General features: G+C 36.4%; 1 protein-coding gene across 2 annotated transcripts; it reads left to right on the forward strand.

Annotated features, from left to right (window-relative positions):
• The first annotated feature begins 245 nt into the window (after window positions 1–245).
• GIMD1 (GIMAP family P-loop NTPase domain containing 1) lies at window positions 246–12642 on the forward strand. Of its 2 annotated transcripts, XM_019738885.2 has the most exons (3): window positions 246–337; window positions 1603–1997; window positions 10995–11566. In XM_019738885.2, exons 2-3 carry the CDS (start codon window positions 1605–1607, stop codon window positions 11253–11255), a joined length of 654 nt encoding a protein of 217 aa, XP_019594444.2. In that variant the 5' UTR covers window positions 246–337; window positions 1603–1604; the 3' UTR covers window positions 11256–11566. The 2 variants fall into 2 exon arrangements, with proteins under 2 accessions (XP_019594444.2, XP_074178820.1); XM_074322719.1 differs by lacking the exon at window positions 246–337 and having other exon boundaries at window positions 1578–1997; window positions 10995–12642.
• The last annotated feature ends 4056 nt before the right edge of the window (window positions 12643–16698 follow it).

The raw sequence follows: 16698 nt of genomic DNA on the forward strand, positions 1-16698 counted from the left end.
TAAATTGTTACCTATTAACAATGCCCTGAAACATAAATCGTTATCTATTAACTGTGCCCTGAAACAAAGAATTTAATCCTGGAAATAGAAGTTTAAGGAAGTACTTATTGAAATTACAGGTCTGTCAAGTGACATAAAAAACTAAGTGCTGATCAGAGAAAGACAACTAATCATTTACAGAGAGGATTCTGGTAACAGATTAACTAAATAAAATAACATACAGTGTCAGTCCCAGAGTGGTACAATGACATCAAAAGGCTAAAGTTCGTACTAAAGAACAACTGCACCAGCTTGAGGGAAGTCTTTTGTGGAAAAAGAATTTTTAACATTGGAAAAGGTATGTAACATACAGCAAATGGATTGGGAGTCCATAATTATTATTTTTTCAATCACGCATCCGAGTCAGGATTAAAAACAAAACAAAACAAAATCTGAGTTACTAAGGTACAACTGACACAGCTGAATTAGGTGGGTGAGCTGGGGTCACCTTGAGCGACCCCGAAAATGAGTTATTTTTGTATGGGGGTGTGAGGCTCCTTCAAGGTGTTCATGTTAGGGTCTAGGGATACTGGGGTGAGGGACATTAGAGGACAAGAAAGGCCAGAGGTACATGCATCTATATAATAAAAGTACAAGTTATAAGGAAAAATAACAAATATGCAGTATTACATGTCTTTGTTTCTCAATCAGCAGTTGAGCACTTTTAGCAATTGGCCAGTAGCACTGTCTAATTGATCTAATGAAAATGATCGATGACCTTATACTGCTCGAAGGGGCTTATGCTTTGCACAAAAGACTGACTACAATTCAGGGGTATTGTGAATGGCATAGAGTCTCCCAAGGCTCTCCTCCCTCCTGAGCTGCACAATATCCTGGACTTAATTCTTTACCGTGGTGTGCCATGGAGATGATTTAATAATTATTTCAAAACAAATTACAAGTAGTTCTCATTTGCATCAGAATGTTGCCTGGTTATTAAAAAAAAAAAGTAAACGGAAACAGAAGTCTTCTTTAACATTATTCATGTTTTAGAGAAGAGAAGCACTCAGGAAATCAGGCAAGATGATTTTTTGCAGATGCCACTTGTGTATTGAAGCAGTGTAAAGACGGGGAGGTGGGAGACATTGTTTAAAATGCAGGAAGGGCTGTTTCTCCCACTGTTCTGTTCTTACTTTGCCAAGAGAGAATAATTTTGAAATACTGCTGCTAGCTTTGAACTCTGGAAGCTCAGCACCCATTCCTAAACCAACTCACCTACCACACTGATGATTTACCATATTCCTCCTAAACATGGTTTACATTATCTTCACGTAATTTGTCCCCCCCTGCCCCTCATTTTCCTGCAATTCTTGCTTCTTCCTCCCTTCCTTATCTGTATCAGACTTCTCTCTCCTCTCCCATTGCAACTAGAGATATTATTTCAATCTCCCCTCTGTCACTGGGGTGTCTCCACGTTAGTGAAACACTCCTCCATGCTTTGGTCACTGCAAGGGGAAAACAGATTACAGGTAATGCCTAGAACGCTCCAGACCAGGTAAGAAGCTTTTCATGGGGTGAACTTCGAAGCCCACATGCTTATGCTGAGCTTTTGTTTACCAACAGCCATGACGGACTCCAACAAGATGATCATCAACTTGGCCCTGTTTGGCCTGACTCAGAGTGGAAAAAGTTCTGCTGGGAACATTCTTCTGGGAAGCACTGACTTCCACAGCAGCTTTGCTCCAGGTTCTGTGACCAAAGATTGCAGTCTGGGCCGCAGTTCTCACCTCCATGGCTTCATGCGTCGAGCGGGGCAAGAGGTCACCCTGCAGGTCCAGGTGTTGGACACTCCAGGTTGTCCACACAGCAGGCTGAGCGAGGACCATGTGAAACAGACGGTCAAGGAGGCCCTGGCACGGCACTTTGGGCAAGAAGGTCTCCATCTCGCACTGCTGGTGCAGAGAGCAGACGTGCCTCTCTGCGGAGAGGAGATATCATCCCCAGTGCGGCTGATCCAGGTAATACAAAAATGGCAATGACATGAGTGCTGTCATGCCCATTTGGAGGACATTATTCTGAAAAAACTGCTTAAAATTTTTCATGTTTAAAGCACATTTAAAACAAGTCATCTGAAACAAGTGTCAGTCACATAGCAATAGTTGGTAAAAATTACTTGATTTTCCCACCAAGAATCTGAATCATTTTTACAAATTTCTTTAGAGGAATTCAGTCATTCAATTTTACAATTGGGTCACTGAAAAAGAAAAAAAGAAATGAGGCACTAAACTTCAGAGGTTAACTAAGTTTCAAACTCCTAAGAACCGTGAGCCTGAATAAGTTTGTAAATGTGGTCCCCAGACTATCGGCATCAGAATCAATTGGACTTTTTAAAAGTGCAGATTCATCCAAGTCCTATTGAAACCTACAGTAGGACTTGGATGAATCTGCACTTTAAGAGTGAAGCCTACATATCTGCATTTGCATAAACTTTCCACGTATTTCTTAAAAGCAGTCAAGTTTCAGAAACACTGAAGTAAAATACTGACTTGCATCCATTCAACATCAAGAAGAAAAGCTCTTACAGTTCACCAACAAATAGGTGTTCATTCACTGATTCAGTCATTGACCACGGTAAAAAGTACCTGCACAGACCTTCATGATTGAGAATAATATGACCCTGCCCTCAAAACGCTTAGAGTCTAGAAGAGACAAATATAAGACAATGCTTTAAGTGCCAATGCAGTGTAATGTGTGACTAGGGGGAAAGGAGACTCCACTGAGACTTCCATCATGGGAAACAGTGAGGAGAGATCTCAGCTTTATTTATAGGAAAGAAATCAGGAATTTCAGATGCTTTGCTTGCCTCGTCTGTAGGGTCAGTAACTGATCCATTCCAACCATGAGAAAACCACAGGAACCTCAGAGTGAGCCTGAATGATACATGTCATCTTTGTTGAGTGGTCCATCCCTGTTGTTTGTTCATTTATTCTAAGTCCCTAAGTTGGAGGCTTATTCAGCCAGTCTAAGAAAGATGGGGAGAGGGCAAAGGTCCTGGATATGGCCCCAGCTAGGAGATGGAGGGAGTAATACCTGCATATAGTATGTATACATACATGAGCAAGGCCCATATACCACCACCAGTTCCTGGAAACTGCTCATTGATCTGCTCCATTCTGTTCAATTTCTTGATTCTCTAGTCTGGGGCCACCCAAATTTAAGTGTTCGATGTGACCAGTATTACTCAGTAGCCTCATTAAGTCACTGAGCTCAGAGAACTCATTTCTACTAGAAGCTCCATAGGTAAACTACAAGGAGAATAGATAGTAGACATTTTTCACTGAAGAAGAATTTTTCTAAATGCTACTCTGTTTTTGGTCTAGTCTCTAATCATGCTGATGTGGGATCTGTTTCACTTAGAAGGACAGCATACTTTGCTTTAAAGAAAGGTATTTTTCTCTTTAAGTAGTAAAGGCATAAGATTGTTTTAAATGACACGCGTTTTATTTTTCAGTAACTGTGCATGTTTCTAAAAATGGGGGGGGAAAAAAACACACAGAAAAACAAAAAACAAGCCATATGTGTAATCACAAGAAACTAGTGGAAAAAATTAGGGTGACAAGTATATGAAAAATAATCCTCATCAACTCTTGAAAAATCAAGGACATGCTGTACAAAGGCAAAGAAAAAGAGAAGATGATTGCAATTAAGAAACAATGTGGAATCTAAGAAAACCCATAAACCTCCCCAAACTATTAAAGCCTGGCATTTCAAACAATATTTCTGGTGAGAAATCTGCAGTTTTCCATCAGTGTAATTTTTAAATAGTTTTTAAAACTCATTTAAAGCTGATAGTAAACATTTAGTTTAAGCTATAGATGGATGTAGTTCAGTAAATTCAGTAAACGCATAAACAAATATTTCTCAAACTAACTTGACTCTTTCCATATGTCTCCCAATTTTTCTCTGTGCTAGTCCTATGCTGAGCCAAAAAGGGTATTTAAAAGACATACACTTTGAAAATAGATTTTTCCAGTTTTAGGATATAGAACAATTTTACAACCCCGATTTTTTTTTTTATAGAAGTGAATTTGATTCCTATATATCTATGATCTTTTAAAAATGGCGTCTGACACACAGCTTTCTCTTATGGCTGCCTTCCTTAAGTAGTGTCCAATTCAGGAGTTGAAGGCAGAGAGGAGACGAGCTAGGGCCAAACTCAGATGCCTTATATGTTTTTTGAGAGTAAATAAGTTCTCTCCCAGGAGAACGCAGCAGCCAATACTTAGTAACACTGAGGGGCTCACTACCCCTGGGGACACTGCAGTCCTATTTTGGGCTTCACCATGCTCTTTGGTTGAACATCACCTTAGTAAGCACAGACTGGCTGTTTATGACCTTCTTCCTGAAGGTGCCTCGGATATTGGTGGCAGCCATCTGGATGTGCTCACAGATTGGGAGCAGCTGCAGAACGTCTAAATATTCAACAGGACCCACAGCTGTTAGGAAGGAGCAAAGAGTTGTTAAGGTCCTCTTGTTTCAGACACACCCTGGATTTTTTTTTTCCTGGCTCATGCAAAATGGCGAACAGAACGTCTGCCTTCACCTCTTTCCTTTCCCCTTTTCTGGGGGCACAGATGTGTGCCATAGAAGACGTCTGTAAAGTCCATGCTTGAGAAGTGACCCCTTGTTTCCTGTACCTCCCAGCTGTCCTTTTAAATATCTCTCTCAATTTGTGCTCTAATATTTTACAGAGGCATTACATGATGTCAGCTGTGATAACTGAAACACTTCTTTAAATGTTCACTTTTTATTTAGGCTAGGACTTTATTAATTTACAGCAAAATGCTAGAGATGACAGTGAAGAGTCTCTCCAAAATTGGGGGAGGAAAAGGAAATGATTCATCTGAATGTTATCTGAGTAACATTTGAATGTTCAAAAAACTCCACAAATAATGGATCAGGGCAGATATAATGCCACCTTAAGGGAAATGCTAGCACACAGCCAAACAACATTAGAGACTGAATCGGGAATTGACTCAAGTCCATGTTCTTCCCACTATCAGGGTATCAGGTATAGTTCCTGTATACAATCAGGCCTCAAACATGTATTTTTTTTTTATTTACAATGAACAACTCGACTGTTGATGTTATAGGTGGACGGGTATCAAAAGGCTTAGAAAAGCCAATGCAAGGTCTGCAAAATATTAAACACAGGTCATCAGCTTACTCATAGTTGTTTGATAGAATTTAGTTGAAAAATAAGCCTTGCTGTATAATTCTAGGTATATGACTATAAATGTTACTAAGACTTTCTCGGCTTCGGTTCCTCACTTATAAAATGGAGATAATTTTACCTATGCAAAGAGTTCTGAGGATTGTATTGAGTAAATATAATGTGCTTGTCATCATGCCTGACTTACAGTAGGTTCACAGTGGGTTCGCAGAAAATGACTATGGTTTTTATTGCCATCACTACCCAGATTGTGCTGAGTACCATTCAAATGAACTACTAGACATGAGCAACATATTACATACAAGCAACAATTACAGAGGTTAAGAGCATGGGTTCTGGAGTAAGTTATACCTGTGTTCAAGTTCCTGTTTAGCTGCTTACTTGCCTTGTGACTTTGGGCATGTAATTTCAATCTCTTCATTGGTAAATTGGGAAAGATAATAGTGTCTACTGGGTTACTTTTGGGATTAATGTCATATTCACATAATAGTAAATTAACTCAGGCACTGGCACATGGCAAGTGTACAATCAATATTTGCTATGGTCATGATTATTTTATTGTTAGAATTTGTCTTATCCTAAAATTAGGACATATTATTTGTAGACTTCTTTTGGACTATTTTGCCAGGCTTCAGAAGAAAGTTAAGAGTGAAATCAAACTTCCATCGCCCTGATTTATAAGAACTTCCTTATTTAGAAAAAAACTCTGGGAAGAAAATTCACTGGCTTAGTAAAGCTAAACTGAGAAGCCCCAAGTTAGTGGGAAGGACATGGGCCTGGCAGGCCAGGGACCTATGCTACAGGCCAGGCCTGCCAACAGCCAGCCATGTGGCTTTGGCCGAGCCACTTCACATTGCAAGGCTTCAATATCATCATTTGTAAAATAAGGTAATTTGGACAAATAATCTCAAAGGTTGAAAATTCTCTGAATTTGACTAACGAGGTCTTATCAAATTCAGCTTTGGCTCTCTGAGAAGGAAAATGTGGCGTTTTAAGTGTGATGAGAGTAAGGGAATAGCATGAACTATAAAGAATGGTCCTTACTGTCCTCCTGTTCCATGATAACTTTTTTTTTTCTCAGTTGATGTAATAGTTGGCTTTTTTTAAAGTTTCCCCCTAAAAAGTCCAGATGCTATGATTTCATCAACCACAAACAAATGGGGCAGGGCTGGTGAGGTCCTGGGAAAATGAACATAATTCCTGGAAAACAAAGTTTATATCCTAACTAGTTGTCCCAAAAGGACTAGATGGACTCATACCCATTAGCAGTCTGAAACCAAACAATTCATGATTGATTGTAAATTTTCCATCTAGCTTAGTACTATATTTAAATTATTAACACCAGATAACTTACATTAACTTATCTTGCTCTTGGATTTTTATGTGAGGTATCAATCAACTGCGATTGTTTCCCTGGGTCCGTAGAGAACACGTTTGGCCACTAACATGATGACTATACACCAAGCGACACTACTTTCAAATATTCAACTATTTTCCGGCCAAAAATCAATCTAAAGATTATAAGCTAAATCAACCACTCTCTTCTATTTTGGGCAGTAATTCAAAAGTGCAATTTCTCTCACAGTTCAGGACATGAGCATGATTTCATAAATAATTATCAACATGTAAAAACTTCCCAACGGCTGAACATATGGACTCATAAGTGGTGTTGAGCTTGCAAATCTATTATCCTTAGGTGCTTTAACTCATTATCCCTGAATCATATTAAAGTATATGTTGGAGACACGTAGGGAACATGTTACTGTTACAGGGCAGAAAACCAGGAACTAAAGAAAGACATACTGTGAAAGTTATATCATTTAATGCAGCAAGTACTAACCTAGTAAGAGAAGAATTCTGTTGTAATATATAATTCAGGGAAGGACCACTTGAGTCAAACAATTTGTTTGCACACATTTTTATTATAGTGATGTTCTGAAAATATTTAATGGCAAATATTGTCCATGCATAAACCAATACTGAGAGTGTGGATTTTGGGGTAGCACTCAAGAGGTTAAGGGCAGTCACTATTTGTTAACTTGTCTGTCATGTTTCAATATTATGCAATATGAACACATCAATAATGTACTGGGTGAATATCAGATGTAGCTCAAATTTGAGAAACTTATAAAGAATGAAGAAACATCAGTAGCTGGACAGAAAGAAAATCCCAATACTATATAAACCCCTATAATGCTCACTCTCTTGCTTGGTATGTCTTTATTGCCTGATAATTCTCTTGTTAATTCTTATGCTCAAAGCATCATCACATGTGACAAACTTTCCTGATTTCTCCCTTTACTCTCACTTCCCACTCCCACCCCAAACGGGGCTAAATGTCTGCCCCTATAGCGCCAATATATTTTCTAGCACAACACTTGCAATTACAACAAATTGAAAATTTTTTTTTCTGTCTGTCTTCCTCAGCTCTAGGTGTTAATACAGAAGAATCTCCACTTGATATAAGCAGGACATGTATCTGTCTGATTCCACTGTGTCCCTGAAACAAAGTAGACCCTCAATAATTATTTGCAGAAAGAATAAATCTGCTGGCGTGCTTTTTAAAATTCAAATTCCCAGGTTCCATCGTAAAGATTCTGATGCATTTTTAGCAAGCATCAAAAGTGATTCTTATGTAAATGGACCAGGAATCATTTTATTCCTAGCACCTAGATCTATTTATCTTAACTTCATTAAGTTTTTCAGCCATCTATATTAATTTGCTAAGGCTGCCATAAGTACGTACTACTTGATTGATGGCTTAAGCTACAGAAATTTATTCTTTCTGTTTTGAAGGCCGGGAATACAAAATAGATGTTAGTTAGGTTAGTCCCTTCTGGGGGTTGTGAGTGAGGGATTTAGCTGTCCAAGGATTCTCTCCTTGGCCAATAGATGGCTATCTTGTTTCACATGGCATTCTCCCTGTATGCTTGTTTTTGCCCAAATGTGTTTTACAAGGACACCAATCGTAACAGATTAGAGGCCACCCTATGACCTTATCTTAACCTATTACATCTGCAACAACCCTCTCACTCTCTTCCATGGAGAGACATGTTACTATATACTGAATAGATGACAAACTCTGAAGACGTCTGCTAATTTTGCTATGTTATTAGGTAAAATGTGATATTGATATTACACATTTACTTAGATTTACACAAGAGCTATGTTCTTCAAAACTTGGGTTAAAATTTTGCTAATTTATGTTTTAAAGGCACATAAGAATATGCCAACGTATCTCTGAAAAATTCTTTTGTAAAGTTTAGAATCTTTCTGTTAAAATAATCATTCCCACGTACAGATCTTGAAACTTCAATTTAGATTTTCTTGAAAGCAGAGCATTTTTAGAACGAAATATACAATTATTCTATGGCACAGGCAGCCAAATTTTGAAGAGATATGAGGAAAAATTCTGGACCTATTCTTTGACAGAGTCCCTCTGAACACAAAATAGAAAGTGCACACTATAGGCAAATCCATGATAATGAACTACAGAGAAAAAAAATAGGAGCTTTATAGTAGAGTACAATTTTGTGTACCAAAGATTAAGCTTTAAAACTGAAGAGTAATAAAGTAAATAAAACCCTAAACCTTCTATGTGAGATGATGGTGAGGGTCTAAATTCCAAATTAATATAAAAGATATTGGGAGTTTACAATTGAATATGAGAGTTTGATTGAATATATGAAGACACAGACCTTACCTTCAAAGAGCTCACGGTCACATTATAGAGATGGATATGTAAATAAATAACTCTGATAAAAGCCAGACTGTATTAAGAGTTATAATTGGTAACCACAGTCTCAAGATGTTTCTAATTTTAAATATATTGTCCCATAATTCCCGTATTTTAATATTAAATTTACATACCCTGATTCTTCCTTCCTTCCTCCCTCTCTCCTTTTCTCTATTTTTACGTTTTTCTATATTATAAATACTAACCATATATCCTTTATATATACATTGATATACATACAAAGACATTTCCCAAACTGTCTTTCAATTTTTTCAAGTTTTTCTTAAAAACAGAATTTGTGCTAATACCTCTCTATGGATTTGTGCTAACTTGTCTATACGTCAGTTTCTCCATATCATAATGGAGATAATGAAGCATAACACAAAGCATTATGTTGAGCTTCAAAAGAAAGATGTAAAGTGCTTATCATAACATCTGGCACTAAATATTAGTTGATCTCCCCTTCTTTCTTTCTTCTGATTATGGGAGGTCATCGTTTTATTCCTAAGCATTTTATATTTTTCTTGCTATTATAAACTGCAGTGGCTTTGGAAATATTTTGGTAATGGCAGTGTTTGGAATGAAGAAAATGTTATTTTACTGTCATATTGTCATGATTTCATATAACTTTGGAAATATCCAAAAAGTTACATGGTTATTTCTAGATGCCTTTCATATTGCATGAACAATTTGCCACATGCTGTTACTTCTGCTTTATATCTGCTTATTTTCACTAATCAAACAAGAATTTATTACATAACCAACTTCCACATATTACTAAACAAAGGAACACCAGTCTTCTGTGTTTTTCAACCACATTAGAAGAAGTCATCCAATGAATTGTTTGATTCTAAGCATGTGAAGAGGATGCGAATCACAGTAATATTTTGTAGTTGTTCCAAATCACCAAATGTATTTTGATCTTAGATTTTCCATTACATGTCATCTGATTAATAGATTGTAACCAGATTATGTAATTATAAATCCTTAGAAGATGCTTTTATTGATAACACAACATTCCAACAAAAAAAAGATGCAACAATTCCCTTGGTCAAGGTTCTTTAACTTAAAGAACTTAAGTGGTTCTAACAGATTCAGGTGGACAGGTAAATATGAGTGACTGTTGAATGTTGTAAATGTAAATACAAGAGCCCCCTTTATCCATGGGGGTATGTTCCAAGACCCCCAGTGGATGCCTGAAACCACAACAGTACTGAACCCTACATATACTATGTTTTTTCCTATACATATATACCTATGAGAGTTTAATTTATAAACTAGGCACAGAAATTAACAATAATAAAAAAATAAAAAAATGAAAGTTAATGTGAATGTCGTTTCTTACAAAATACCATATTGGACTGTACTCACCGTTCTTGTGATGATATGAGATGATGCAATGCCTATGTGATGTGATAAATGAGGTGAATTACGTAGATCTTTTGGGACCAGGGTTGACCGCAGGTAACTGAAACCGCGGAAAGTGAAACAGCAGGTAAGAGGAGACTCCTGTGTATCATATGCAGCATTGATAATATGCAGTTTTGAGGTTGTGTATTCCTAAGTTATAATAGTCAATCAAAATGAAGAACTAAAGCCTTTTTTTATAGAAAGCCCACACATCTCTCTCCATTTGCTTACATTATTTGACCCCATCTTCACTTCCCATTACCGTGTTTCCCCGAAAATAAGACCTAGCCAGACAATCAGCTCTAATGTGGATTTTGGAGCAAAAATTAATATAAGACCGAGTATTATATTATTATATTACATTATATTATTATATTATATTATGTTAGATAAGACCCAGTGTTATAGTAAAATAAGACTGGGTCTTATACTAATTTTTGCTCCAAAAGATTGCATTAACACTGATTGTCCGGCTAGGTCTTATTTTCAGGGAAACATGGTACATCTATCAGCTGTCAGAAACATGACATACAGATCTGTTGATTGCTTATGTTAGACCATAGTAACTCCCTTACTGGCTTTGGAGTATGAATATAGTCCAAGAAAAATAGCCATTTAACTTCTTCTCTCTTTTAGGAACTTCTGGGACAAGGTTGGAAGAATTATACTGCCATTCTTTTTACCCATGCAGAAAAAATAGAAGAGGCTGGGTTCAGTGAAGATGAATACTTACATGAGGCTTCTGATACACTGCTAACCCTCCTAAGTTCTGTTCAGCACAGATATATTTTCCAGTATAAAAAAGGAACCTCACTTAATGAACAAAGAATAAAAATCTTAGCAAGACTTATGGAATTTATAAGAGAAAACCGTTATCAAGTTCTTACCTTTAAATAAAATTTACATAAAAGGAAAAGGGCATTGAGTTTTAATGTCAGAAACATGGTTTCAAAAGTACCTTTGTTAGAATGGACCACAAGTATTTCTGTATCCTGCAAATGAGAGTATACACTGGTACACTTTCAAAATTATACTAAGGTCTACTAACAGTAGAATGGATAAGTAAACTGTATATTCACACAACGGAATGTTGTACGGTGATGAGAATGAATAAGCTACAACTGCACTTAACAATATCAATGAATTGCCCAAACACAAAGTTGAAAAAAGAAAGCCAAACATGAGTACATATCCATAAATGTTGTAACAAACTTGATTTTCAACGTTTGAATACCTTTTCCTATATTCATGTCATTAGTTGGTGTTATGATTTTAAACATCTATTGCTAACACCAGTTTGATAAATGTAAAGTCATTATCTTACTGTTGCCTTAATGTTCGTTTCCCAGACTACTACTGAATTGGAGCATCTTTTTATAAGCATTTGGTCATTTAGATTTGCTCTTCTGTGAAATGCCTCTTCCCATTCGTTGTCTTTTATCATTTTTCTATTGGATTACTTCTCACAAAGATCTTTGCTTGACTAAAGCTTTTAGACAGCCTCCTAGAACTTCTCCTAGGCCAATTTGTGCCTTGTAAAATGTAGTTTTAGCAAGAACCCAGTTTGACCAGAATCCTCCACCATCCTTTTTCTGATCAGGTTCCTCATCCTTTATTATCCCCCAGGTAATGTCTGATCACCTTGGCCTGTCTTTGGCAAAGATCACATTAGGCGGGTTCAGCCAGGCTCCTCCTGACCCTGATGCTTCCTCTTAGTAATTTTCTATCCACAGATCCCCATCCTGCTCCTGGACTATCCATTCCCACTTGCCCATCCTGTATTCGGAGTTGGGCTCAATTCCTCTCCCCACAGCAAAATCCCATTGCAGTGGTTCCTATACCTGTATCAATGGACCTGAATTACCATGAAGTCTGCCTTACCATCTTAACAAGTGTCATTTTTTTTCTTCAATACTTCCTGCTTGGCAAATTAGAAGAGCTTTATGTATATTACAAACATTAGCCCTCTATCTGTCCTTCACGATGCAATGCTTTTCAATTCTATTATTTATCCTTTAACTTTGTTCAAACTAAATTTGTGAATTTTCTCATTGTCACATATTTCTCTACACGATACGAGATAAGGTTTGTTTCATTTCCTTTCAGATGTGTCACTAGTTGTATTTGCTGTATTTGTTAAATAATTCATTTTTTTCCTACTGAAGGTAGCGACTGAGGTAGGTAGGTAGGTAAGTAGATATATAGATATATATCTCCTTTATTCCTGGATCTATTCTAGATTCTTAATTTTTTCCCATTAACAATTTTATTAATATTACTGTAAATACCAGAATTAAAGTGGTTTTATGTCATTGTTTGGTATCTAGGAGAATTAAGTTTCACTTGTTTTTTTTCCCCAAGTTTTTCTGGCTACTCTCAGACATTCATTTTTATATATACTTTCAGATCTTTTTTTTCTAATTTCACAAAAAATTCTCTTGTAGTGTGTTTTTGTGACAAATGACATTTTGTGATATTAAATCCTCCCAGGAAAGCATACAGAATGTTTCTCCATATTACTTTATATCTATTATTTATTTTATATTACTGTATTTCTTACTTTTTTTCTTTAGTTTTGATTTGATAAAGTTGCTATTAATTTTTCTCCTTGATATTTGGAAGTTCTACTTTAATTCCCACCCATCAAGGAGTATTCCCTTCTTCCTGAATTCAGAAATCAAGTACATACTTCTCCACTATTTGATAACAAGGTAATAACTATTTCTCTAACCAAGCACTTTCACTCTCCATTGCATCATTCCCTCAACCATTAAAATAAGACTGTAAGAACACTATAATCTCCTCCCTATCCTTTTCTTTCTCCTTCCCCCATCCTCCCTAGGGAAGAGGTCTTTGGAATGCCTTTCCTTTCCCCATATTACTAGTTTTTGCTGAGATAGTTTTAACTAATTCAAGACTTCCCCTTACATATTGCCCCGTCTGTTTCAAAAGTCCTCTTTTACCATTTGCATTGAGCACACTTGATAGTTTATCATTATCTCTTTTAACTTAATATACAAATATTAGAAAGTCCATTTCTCACCAGTTTTCTCTTCATCTTCCCTCATCTTTCTGGTTAGTGTATTTTCCTAATATACTCTGAATTCTAGCATAGTATCCAAGAAGCATTAAATTCCAAATATGCTCTTCCACGCACCATTATGCCATCCTAGCTCCTCACTTATAATCAGCGGACATAGGAAAATAATTTGATAGCTGGTAATGAAATAGTTGAATCATAATATAATGGTGAGGCACTGAAGTGAACATCTTGTGCTGTGCTCCACCTGACGCTGGGTTGTTCAGCTTTTTCTGGATGATAGTATGTGGATCCATTGAATAAACTATTATTGAAGATAATTACAACTTGCAACAAAAGACCCATGTGACCAGAATTAGCTCTAGGTAAAATAAATGTCCAGAAAGTTCACCTTTGGTATCCTGCCACCTTTTCCATTAGTCTATGAGTTTCAATCTTTCCTCGTGTCCCTCCAGATATCCCATCTGTATGCTATTCTCACCTGGAAGACAAAAATCTCTACTAAACTTTATATTTGAAAGTTTTGAATATTAAAGAGGGGAAGCCTACTTGATATTTGTGTGCAGCTGGGGTTAGCGTCTCATCAAGCACATACCATCTTGGAGCATTAGTGATTCACCACTAACACTGTCAGGTCTGACCCTAACCAGGTTTAGTTTTTTTCTCGCTATAGTACCTCAATTAGCAATCTCAGACTTCCTTAGGCATATCAAAATTCTTTTAGAAAAGGCTAATGTTTTAAGTGGCATTACTATTTCCCAGATTCTCACTCAAACTTTAAGAAATAAGTCTCTTTTCACAGGCATCTGAAATTTTTGTTTTCAGTGTATGTGCTGTTTTGAGAGAAAATGTGAAAACTGAAGGTTATGAAAAAGTTGTTTCTACCAAAATCATTCTTTTGCTAAACTTACAGTAAATGACTTTTAGTTTGCATTTTTCATTAATCTTTTTCAAAGAGAAATCAAATTTTTGTGTTGATTCTGGATGACTCATGCACCGTTCTTTCCAAATTCCCCAGGTGTGAAAAGCTAAGTAGGTTTTAAATTAACAAGTATCAGCCAAATATGTAATGTTAGGGCTGAAAAGTTAATGGATACATATATTAAGGCATTTCTCTACTGGGATATATGATATTCTAATGAAGCAATTTACAAAAACAAATGTAAAACTTTGTCAGATCAGGCTTCACATGAAGTCATCATGTAAATGCCATTGTAGCAATAAGCAGACATTAATAATTGCTATTTGAACAATTCTGTAGGCATATGTCACAATGGGAAAGGCAAGAAGAGCAGTTAGCTCCTTCATTAAAATGGTTTATTTCTTTTCTTGCAATTATTGAGCCCCAGGCTTGTTTTTGCGGCCGTTGCTAAGGATAACAGCCTGCCAGATAGGAAATGATGCTGATGAAGATATAAAATAACACTGACACACATATTTTACTCAAAAATCCAGAGAACTGGGAATAGTGTGTGTTAGGAGAGGGGTGGGAGTAAGGCAGGAGAAGGAAAACAAAGAAACAGGGGAATACATAAGGATGAAAAAATACAATATACAATAATTAATTCACACTCTGAAATTCCAGATGGCTCACTTTCAAATCTTCAATTATTTCGTTGTTTTGGGTTCTTTCTCCAAAATTTTTGGTGTTATACTTCTATGAATTATCTCTGCTAAGACTTACCTAAAGGAAAAAACCTTAACTGTAAAATGTGCAAAAAGCAAGCATGTCACTAACTTTTCCATTCCAACAAGTTGGTATTTGAAAAAGATCCAGTTTTTGAGGCCTATTAGCCATCAGCAATCATCTTATCTTCTTCATCATTGTTGCAAATTTTAGGGTTATCATCCAAGTAGTAGTGTAAGTGTAAAGGGTTGTTCCTGGTTAAAAGTTATCTATGTATGTATGTATGTATGTTTGTATGTACGTATCTATCTATCTATCTATCTATCTATCTATCTATCTATCTATCTATCTATCTATCACCTACCTATCTATCTAACTGGAACTTGGTGACTTCCCTCACAGGTGGTTTTGCGATGAACTGTCAGTACAGCAACAGTGATTAAACAACCTCAAAGAATCAAGGCACTTGGGTCTTTAGAAAGGCAACTGCTGCTAGCAGCAGCAGCCTGGTTTTGCCAAATAATTCTTCCCAAGAACTTCAGTACAAAAAGGAAAAAATGATAATTTTTTGTAACCATTCCAAAGGAGTATTTAAAGACCTCATGGCTCCCCTTAGAATCTCTTAACTACTCTACTAAAGGAGCTACCTGAATCTCCTTTCATGAATTACTAGAGCTTAGGTTTTTTCACTTATTACTATCCTTCCCTACAGTATAAACAAATGTTTAACTCTCATTTAAGTAAAATAAACCATGTTACTATTTAACTGATATGGAACAAAGGGTATTGTAATGGAGAAGAGCACAGAATTAGTAAGAATTGGAAGATCTAGGTTTCAGCTAGTTATGCCTCTTAGCACTGGCATTTAACTTTTCTGGTGCTTCTTTCAGGTAAAATGGCTGGTCTACCTCCAGGGAGTTAAGACATTGGTAAGACATATGAAAGTAATTTGTTAGCTATAAAACATTAAATATCTTAATAATTCTATAATGAAATTCATGACAGTGGACAGATATTCATAACAGTAGACAGTAACCTTTGTTAGAGAAGGGCATAGTTATTCCTTAACTAAAATTTTAGAGGGAAAGCTTTCTCAACGAAACAGCGATTTGCAATATTATTGTTAGTTGAGTTACATTAATTTGCCTCCCTAGTTTTCATTTGGTACCTTGGCAATACAATTTGTTTTATCATTGCACAGAACTTAGAACTAGGACTTGTGTCACAATTTATGTAAAGTACACAGCTAATATTGTGCACTTCTGATATTTTTATATTCTTAAAGGTACAAGATACAATTTCTCTGGAAACGTGAGGTATATGCGTGCCTCTTTAATGCCCTTATTATAAGTACTAGTGAGGTGCTCCGTCACCCACCAAGAACCTGAAAATATGATTACATCTATTTATGTTAAACACAATAGTTAAAAACACTACCTTCCTTCCTAGTCTAAAAAAACATTGCAAAAACATTTGAAACTTTATCAATAATATTAAACCATTGAAAGGGCATCAATGAGCAGGGATGGCCAGCATTTAATATCTAAAAAATGTATTGCCATGGGAGTTCATGGAGGGAAGAGAAAGTTTCAGTAATGAACATCTCTAGCGAGGGAAAGATACCACATCTGGTATAGAGGAATAATCAGCTCTGCTGAAAGACAGGGTCACAG

This window comes from Rhinolophus sinicus, linkage group LG02, assembly GCF_036562045.2.
Source record: "Rhinolophus sinicus isolate RSC01 linkage group LG02, ASM3656204v1, whole genome shotgun sequence".
In the NCBI taxonomy this organism is placed as follows: Eukaryota; Metazoa; Chordata; class Mammalia; order Chiroptera; family Rhinolophidae; genus Rhinolophus; species Rhinolophus sinicus.

Bases quoted from the DNA above. Each gene is read 5' to 3' on its own strand.
- GIMD1 (XM_074322719.1), top strand. From the start codon at position 1,578: ATGCTGAGCTTTTGTTTACCAACAGCCATGACGGACTCCAACAAGATG. The intron at 1,998-10,994 runs GTAATACAAAAA...TCTCTCTTTTAG, and splicing joins CCCCAGTGCGGCTGATCCAG to GAACTTCTGGGACAAGGTTG.